Source organism: Drosophila ananassae (genome assembly GCF_017639315.1).
Source record: "Drosophila ananassae strain 14024-0371.13 chromosome 4 unlocalized genomic scaffold, ASM1763931v2 tig00000241, whole genome shotgun sequence".
Taxonomy (NCBI): Eukaryota; Metazoa; Arthropoda; class Insecta; order Diptera; family Drosophilidae; genus Drosophila; species Drosophila ananassae.
Window position 1 is genome coordinate 1456890 of NW_025319047.1, and position 9689 is coordinate 1466578.

Consider the following 9689-nt stretch of genomic DNA (forward strand, 5'->3'; position numbering starts at 1 on the left):
TTTGCAGCGTTTTTACATTACCAAATGTGGGCAAGCCTTCTTATGATACCGGCAATTTTCATAGGGATTGTGCTATACTTCTTGTTGTGCTTGTATGCTTACATAATATTTCTCTCTGGCTTTATGGGTATAGCTTTTCTTATAGCTATCATGCCACTGTTCCTGATCTCTATTTTATTTTCACCGCTGAAAAGTCTATTTGAAGGTTGGATAAAATTCTGTATAAGCTTTTGTTTACAGTCGATTATGATATTTACCCTGCTGTCATTGCTGGCTGCTATTATAATGAACACCTTTTATAGACAACTAGGTTTTACTGTATGCTACAATAAATGGTTCGAGGTAAAGTTATGTGCTCCAAAATGGGTGTTTGGCGGTTTTTGTATCGTTGATAAGCAGTACTTTGGTTGGACCCCAGGGCAAATTTTTGTACCTTACACTCTTGGAGAAGCTTCTTCTCTTAACATAGATAAAAGTATAGAAGGTATAGAAAAGATAAGCAGAGAAGGTGGTACAATAAAATTTACTGGAGGCGCTGGATATATCCCGCTTCCACCGGATTACCCTAAAGATAAAAATGGTGAACATATAAAAGGGTTTCGTTATATAGATTATCCTTTCTTTAATCCAATGCCTGGAACTAAAGATAATCCAGCAGACCACTATATTGCAGAAAGTGATATGGTAGTTAGTAATGGCTGTAGTGAAAAAGATCTAGTGCGCTTAACAAATAGTTTATCTCATGCATCAGAGAGGGCTGACATTATATTACTGATCAACAATATAGAGAAAAGGATAGGTGATGTTAGTGAAATAATAAAACGCTACTGTCAAGATATAAATAAATGCAATAGTTATAGGGAAATAATTAATGAAATAAGATCTTTAGTGCGGAGTGCGATAGAAAAACAAGGTTGTAGAATACTGAAACTTCATGATTTATATAAGGATCCCAACAGTGAATACTGTCAGAAATGTAAAGATTGTGAGGATTGCAAAAATTATCAAGAAAATAGCGATTACCAAAGGGTGCAAGACATACAGAGAGGTTATTTAATCAATGCAGGGGAAATCTTTGTGTTATTCTTGCTTTCATTTTTAATGTTCTCCTTACGCGAGTTCGTACAACAAATGGGCTCAAGTATAGCTGGTGGTGGATTCAGCGTTTACAATATATCTAGAATGTATGAAGCATCGCCTTTGGTTGGCATAATGGAAGGATTAAAACAGCATTATTGGCAAGACGCAATTGGTGGAAAACTAGAATCTTTAGGTAATTGGGCTACTCATTTACCGGATAGATTAGCCGGAGGTACAGCTAATCTACTGGGTAGGATACCAAGAGTTGGAGGAGTGCTGAAATACGCTATTGATGTGCCACGTAAGTTTGTAGGTGCTACTATTGAAGCAACGAAGTTTGCAACATCGCCTGAAAATGATGTTGATAAGCTCGAGGAAAAAATTTACAGGGCATTTGGAGTTGATAAGGAAGATATTACACACAGAAGGATCGGTAAATATTTAGATTATTATAAAGGATACGTAGGATCACATTTGGGCTATACAATAGAAGATGCTATGAAATTTACTTGGGAGCATGGTCTTGGCTCTATAGGAAAGCATGGCTATGATCATAACCTACTCTATAGAGCAAAAGAATATAGGCGAGATTTCTTAGAGAAGCTTCATGATTACACTATCGGCCGTAAGAGAGAACCAGAAAAAGACAATCCTGATCAATCAAATAAAGTAGAACGAGAGTTAGGCACGGAACTAGTAAGAGATAACCATGATCAGCCACTAGAAGAAGGCGACCCTCTTCGACTACGAGGGGGAGGTCAGCCAGATAAGGTAGTACGAGAACTAAGCACAGAACAAGAAGACAAGCCTAATCAACTACAGCATGATCAGCCAACAGAAGAAGATAAGCCTGATCAATCAAATGAAGTGACACGAAATTTAGGCACGGAACCAAAAGGTTCAGATGAAATTGATGATTTTGGATCTGCTTTTGAAGGTATGGAAAAACGTGCTGAAAGAGAAGGCAGAAGAAATCAAGATAAAGTTTACAACCTCTCACCACTTTTTGAAATGAACACTCCAGAAGCTGTAGAAAAACGTGCTGAAAGAGCTAGAAGAAAAGAAGAAAGAGATCGAAAAGACGAAGTTTATAATCTTAAGCCTTTATTTAAAGAACCAAAAAATCCAGAAGAGTACGTTAAGGCACTTTTTGAAATGAATACCCAGGAAGCTATAAAAAAACGTGCTGAAAGAGAGGAAAAAAGAAATCGAGAAGACAGTAAAAGGAAATTACCGGAACCAATGAGGAAACCAGATGCAAAAGGAGATGAGAAGAGGATTGAAGATGAAGACTAATAAAAATTTCAAAGGCCTTGATTATTATAAATTGCAGCAAGACAAAGATGGCAACATAAAGTTAAATGACTACGACGACATTTTAAATGCGCGTAGGGCAAGGGTAGACTTGTTGCGGGATAACACATCACTTGACAAGGATGTCAATTTTGCTAAATTGAATAAAGCTTTGAGTGAGAAATTTGTAGATAATCATGGTTTATTGTCTGAATTTGATAAGGAAGACAAAGAGATTGTACAAGAAAGGATTAAGGTGTTTAGTATTTTAGAAAGTCTTGAAGACCTTAAAAGCGTGAAAAGTGAAGATCTGTTAGAGGTTAGCTTACTGCTGTCAGATCTTAGCTTCATAGAGAGAAATGTTGTACTAAATACCGATCAGAATTCTGATCTAGCAGGATTTAAAAACCTATTTATTGAAAAAAAAGCATCTGGTGAAGAGTATAGTGAAGAAGAATGTAGAGGCTTTCTTGATAATATAGATAAAATCAATACTATAATTAAGTTAGAGTTAGAAAGCAGAATTGAAGGGCTAAATCATGATGAAAAAAATGATCATGATGATTTACAAGATGAGATTGGTCAAGCAATTAATGCAGCAGGCAAATCAGAAAAAGATAACTGATGAGTTTTGTGTTTGTGTTTTTCTTACAAGCGACTCGATAGCTTCTCTCTATTAAACTGCTAAAGCCATATTGACATTAATCATATAGTATAAATAATTAATTATTTTGGAGCTTATTTAATATGCTACGCATCATTGCAGGCAAATATCGCGGAAGAAAAATAACTACAGGTAAGCATTTAGCTGCACGGCCAACTATGAGTATTGTCCGAGAAGCAATATTTAATATGCTTTCCTCAAGAAAACCTATTTATAACTTGAATGTACTTGATTTATTCTGTGGTAGTGGTTCTTTTTCATTTGAAGCGCTTTCTCGCGGCGCTAAACATGCATTTATGGTAGATTCAGATTATTACAATTTGCAATTGCCTAAAAAAACAGCAAAAGATTTTGGAATTACGGACAATGTTACGCTAATTTGCTGCAGTGCTAACTGCTTACCACAACCTATTTCAAAATGTGACATAGTTTTTATAGACCCACCTTACAATAGCAATCTAGTTGAATCAACGTTGAATGGACTAGCTCACTCAGGCTGGTTAAGTGATGATGCATTGATAATTCTAGAGATTAGGAAAAACGAAGATTTTGAGTGCAATAAAAACTTCAGTATAATCTTGGAACGCACCTACGGTATAGCGAGAATAATTTTTCTTTCTCTATTAACTTGAACTTGCATATACTTTTCATTGATGAGTTCCAGTTCTATTTTCGTCAAGTTTCCGGAGAAATTACTTATTCTGTACTGCCCTAGATCAAAATTTTTATTAAATTCAGAGTCTATTAAATATTCATGTGCTTCTTCAATAAATTTATTTTCTTTTTCTTCGTAACTGGTGTATTTTGTTGTACCATTATTATCCTCACGATAAACTAAATGTTCTTTATGATCAGCATGAATATTTTTATTTTCACAAACCTTTTCAGGATCGTGCTCAAGTACTTTTCTACCAACAATCAATAGCTTATAAGAAATTTCCTATGATTCCTTTTAAGCGAGTTTTGAATTTTTGAAATGTCATGACATTGTTGATACGGTTATCAAGAAACGATAAAGTATCCGCAAAATCTTCTGAATAATCATTGATAAAAAAAAGTATCGTACTTAAGTACACTCCAGCTAATATTGCTCTTTTTGTATAGTAGTTAAAATCTGTTGATTGATCATAAATGCCATACCAAATCGCGCTAATAGTTCTATATAAAAGTTTACTAGAAAAATATGTATTTTTTGGTGATACGGAGAATGATAAAACATTTTTTAAAAGTTCTCTATAATTCGGTAGCTTAGCGTAGTTTGAAAGGCGTATTTGAATAGCTAACTTTACTCGCTCTCGCACTTTTATATCTTCTAAATTAGAATTCCTTAGTTCAGCTTCCATTGAGCTATTTAAGTCCTCTGCTATGTGCTCCAAAGCGCTATATATTCCATTCTGAAATTTGCAAAAGCTATTAGCTAGATTAAGGTCAGTGCACACCTTTAATAGGGTTTCATCGCTTATCCCTTCAAATGGAATAACCCTAATTAGCTTATCTATTATTAACTTTTGTTCCACGCAACATCATACTAAACAGCATGTGTGATTGTACCTGAGATTTTCAAACATTCTACAAAATGCTTCACCACGTTCCTCGAAATTTTTCCATTGATCAAAAGAAGCACACGCGGGAGAAAGTAATATTGTTACTTCTTCTGCGCTATTTAAGGCCTCTTCAAAAGCCAATCTGAATGCATCTTCTAGATTGCAACATTTAACATAATCTACTTTATTCTCCATAACATTTGCAAAAGCTTCGGTTGATTCTCCAATAAGAAAAGCTTTTCTAACCCTTGTAAAATGCTTGCTTAATGATTCTATTCCACCTTTTTTGCTTCTTCCACCAGCGATCCAATTTATGTTTTCATAAGATAAGATCGCCTTTTCGCTCGATTTTGCATTAGTTGCTTTGCTATCGTTCACGAAAAACACATTTCTTATTTTGCCAAGCAGTTCATTCCTATGCCTCAGTCCTGAAAAGGACTTGATTCCATTGATAATAGTGTTGCTATCTACTCCAAGTACCTTACATACGGCATATGTGGCTGCTATGTTTTCTGCGTTGGATATTAGGTTTATTTTCACGTCGCTTACTGATAAGCTATGATTCTCTAGTTTTAACGAGATCTTCTGGATCCCAGTGCCCCTTTTGTCATCCAAGTAGCTGACACTGGGATCCAGATAATTTCGATCTATACCAGTAATCTGTTCACTATAATCAAGCAAATTGTTACCTGCCAATGATATTAGATCTCTTGCACCACCCTCTGTCATCTGAGTAGTTGGCAATGGTTTTTCTTTTCTGGATTCCAGCGTCACGCGCTGGAATGACATCGGGGAATATGTTACTGAGATTGGAATTTTGTCTCCAGTGAATTTGTTGAATATATCAGCAGTAATCTCATTGTCACATCCTATTACGGCAACCTCACTACCGTTTATCAGTTTTAATTTAGTTGCTATGTAGTTCTCCATACTTCCATGCCTATCTATGTGATCTGGTGTAATATTGAGCAGTGCTGAAATGTCCACGTTAATTTCATTCATCAACTCCAATTGAAAAGAGGAGAGTTCGATTACATAAATTTCTGCATCTCTTTCTAGATCCAAAACAGGAACGCCTAAATTTCCACCAATAGCTACTTTTTTCCCTGCAGATTTTAATATGTGCCCTATTAGTGATGTAGTGGTTGATTTACCATTTGTTCCTGTGACGCCTATTACCTTCTGGTTCGTAGTTTTAGCTTCAAGAAATAGCTCAATGTCTGATTTTATTTTGCAATCAAATCTCCTTGCAAGTTTTACTATCCAATGTGGCTCTGTTGGCACTCCAGGGCTTAAAACCAATGCACTGATCTCATGCCAATTGTATTCCTTGGGATGAATAAAATTACATTTTTTATACATCATTTTTGCATTTGCTATTTGCTCTTCATGATCATCCCATGCATATATTCTTGCACCACTCTTTGTTAGAGCGTTAATGGCGGATAAACCAGTTTTACCAAGACCAAAAACCGCGACGTTTTGATTTTTGTATTTGTTTAGTTGCACTGCTAGATAACTTATGCGAACCATTTTATAAAGATATCGTACAAATTACAACAGACTTCTTTCGTAGGTTACAACTGTCATTCAATAGAAACAAAAAACTTCCTTGACAAACTCCGCCAGCCTCCTTATCATGAAACTGAAGCTATTTATTTGTCTTCTCTGTACAGATTAAATGACAAAAAAACTCACGTATCTGGCGTCTCATGTTTAATTTTTTGCACTATGTGCACCTTATGTCTTTATCAAATTTCTAGGTTTTTACCTACACAAGCTGAGATACGCTTATAAAGCATTTAAAACATTAAAAAACGCCAACTTAAAAAATGGATAGTGAATAATTAGCTACCCTAGGGTTTCTTTTGCCTTTTTTTCTGTTTAGTAAATTTCTTAATGTTTATAATTTAGATTAGTTGCGGCTTAAAAGCAACTGAATCGCGGTTATTAAACGTTTAGAATAAAAAAAACGCCATACTTGAAAGTATAATGTAAGTAATTAGCCAACCACGGGGATTCTTTTGCCTTTTTTTCATTTGGTAAATTTCTTAATATTTATGGCTAAACGACAATCGTCATCCCGCTGCTTGTTAGCGGCTAAGAGATACCGCGGCAGTATGACGGTTAAGTGGGGTGTCATCCCAGTGTCAGCTACTCGGATGACAGGAGAAGGAGGCTACTTGCATGACACCATTCTTTTTTCTGGATCCAAGTAATCAGGGCACTGGGATGACAAGAAGAGGGCACTGCCGTCATAAAGGAACCAGTGTCAGCTACTCGGATGACAACAAAGAGCTACTTGGATAACAAGAAATATAGGTACTGGAATTGTAAAGAGTTTGCAAATATTAGTTATTACCTGTAGGATATAAAGAAATTAGTAAGGATTTTAATAGGAATAATATGCCATCTGTTACTTTTATTTTACCTGATGGGAGTAAGAAAAGCTATGAAGCTGCAGAGGGAGAAACTCTGCTCAATTTAGCCCACAGAAGTGATCCAGATCTGCTTGAAGGTGCATGTGAAGGTTCTCTTGCTTGCTCTACATGCCATGTAATTGTTGATCCAAAGTTTTATAATGCTGTAGAAATACATAACCCTATATCTGATGAGGAAAATGATATGTTAGACCTAGCTTTCGGCTTAACAGAGACGTCGAGGCTTGGATGCCAAATAAAAATCACAAAAGATATCGACGGCTTGTGTGTAACCATACCAAGGGGTACAAGAAACATATCATTAGATAAATAGGGGAATCATGCGTAAGATTTTTATCTATATTATCATCTCTTTACTTTTGTTTATTCCTGTAGCGTATAGTGGTTTTTGGTATTTTTCTGCATGTAAGGTAAAAAATCTTTTAGCTGAAACAATACTATACATTAACGACGAAAAATTTGATATTTCACATGATTTTAGTGGATTTCCTTCTAACCTAATTTTCCGTGTGACAAACCCAAAATTTTCCAATGAGCAATTAACCATCTCATCTGATGCTTTATTGATAAAAAATAGATTGTTTGATAAATCAGTATATATCTACATACCAAGCAATGAAGTCAACATTGCTGTTCATGATGATGAGAAAAAGAATATAAAATGCCACACAAACGATAGCAGCCACTTTGTTGTTAGACTAAACGATTTACCATCTTCATTGCGATTCAACAAAAATAGTACCGTGATAGACTATATAGATACACTTCGTTACGAAGATTATGGATTAAAATGTGATGTTTCAGAAAATCAGCAAAGTGTTATAACTGAAGTGAATGATAAAAGTAATTACATTCAATTTCATCTCGATAAAGAACCAAGTGGAAATACTAAACTAGGATTTGATTTTTATACTTATCGGTATAAAAATACTGCAAGTCCTGAAAATTACCTTAGTATCGACACTAAATTTGATTACGAATTTGTAAACCACATCTCAGCTTCCAGAGTTAATTTCAACATAGAGAAATTTTTAATTCAAAGTAATAATTTTTCTCTTGCTGCAGATGGTGGAGTGCAAAATTATAATTTGGTTACGTCTTCATTTAAAGACAAAATCAACGTGGCTATATCAAATTATAAAGAATTAATCTCGTTTATGATTGGTGACTCAAAAACTTCAGATGTGTTTGAAAAATTAATGTCTTCCTTATCAGAAAAAACAACTGATGATGGCATTCAATTTTCAATAAAGTACGATGATGATGTAGGGTCAAGCTTTATTGGAAAGTTATCCACTACTGATTTTATGAACCAACTTGGTAAAATAACCCAATTAACCAAGGATGAGAGCAGTAGTTAGTTTACTTTTCATATTGATATTTCACTCAGGCGTAAACGCTTTTACTCTGGATAATAAACTCAGAGATAAAAGCATGAAAAACGAGCAACCAGTTTATTTGAAATAATAAGGTGTCCAATATGTTCTGGCGAATCATTGTCTGAATCTGGATCTCAGATCGCGTATGATATGCGAGAAGCAATTCGTAAAAAAATCAATGATGGATACACAGATGAAGAGATAATCTCAGAGTTAAAAAATTCTTACGGCAATTCAATTATAATCGTACCGCCTATAAAATCTAGCACTTACATTTTGTGGTTTATTCCACTTACAACTCTGCTTATTGGGTGTTTTTTAATACAAAGATACATCAATACAACCACTTAAACCTTTTATATATAGCTAAAGTGACTTAGGTTCTCTAATTGCACATAAGTCAACAATAATTTTCACACAAATCAAAACAGCATATCTTCTCCATAATCCTTGGTAATTCCACGTAAGTTAAAAGTAGCATATGGTTCTCTCCGCGGTCTGAGATGACAATAAACTTGTCAAGCCGCATTATACTTGTTAGGCGGAAGTGGACGGCAACATGTTTACCACGAAGTCTAACTAAGTTCTTGCTTGTCCCTTCCATCGGCATTGCTATCTTTATTTTCAATAAAATTATTGTCCTATGCTCTTTTGATGTTTATTGATAATAAAATTCTGTTTTATCAACCAACATCCTATGCATAATTACAGCTAATTTTCTTGCTACTGCTACAATTGCTTTTTTCATTCCTTTTTTCTTCGCAACCCCAGTTTTTTAATTTAAATGTCCTCTTGGTAACTGTAAGCATTGTTTGTGCAGCTTCATATAACATACTTCTACATTCCGCTGGTCCCATCTTTGATATGCTGCCATGCCGATCAACTTTTCCAGAAGAATATTGCCTTGGTGTCAACCCTATATACCCCAGTTGCGGATTAGCCAACGAAGTAAAGCTTAGAAATGCAGCGGCTGCATGGAATATGAAACAAGCGTAGAAAAAATGTGTACCAAAAAATTTATCGGTGATCTGTGGCGAGTATGCTCAATCTCAAATTTGTTTTTCAGAGAGCCAAAAACTGTCTCAATAATCGATCTTTTTCTTAACAAAATCTTCTCATTTAGCGCCATTAATGAGTTTTTCATACCCTTTTTTATACTGGTTACAAGCTTTAACCCTCTATCGAATAATTCGTGAAAAAGATCTTTTTTGATATATCCTTTATCTCCAAACAATAATCCAGTCAATTTCTTAGTTAAATTTGGCACAGGTATCAACGTTGCCTTTTA

At 35.0% G+C, this 9689-nt stretch overlaps 1 protein-coding gene across 1 annotated transcript; it reads right to left on the reverse strand.

Moving 5' to 3' along the window:
* Positions 1-4560: 4560 nt before the first annotated feature.
* On the reverse strand, positions 4561-6114 carry LOC123258037 (UDP-N-acetylmuramoylalanine--D-glutamate ligase). The gene has a single exon (XM_044717947.1). The coding sequence runs from the start codon at positions 6112-6114 to the stop codon at positions 4561-4563; it is 1554 nt and encodes a 517-aa protein (XP_044573882.1).
* Between the last annotated feature and the right edge of the window lie 3575 nt (positions 6115-9689).

Bases quoted from the DNA above. Each gene is read 5' to 3' on its own strand.
- LOC123258037 (XM_044717947.1), bottom strand. From the start codon at position 6,114: ATGGTTCGCATAAGTTATCTAGCAGTGCAACTAAACAAATACAAAAAT.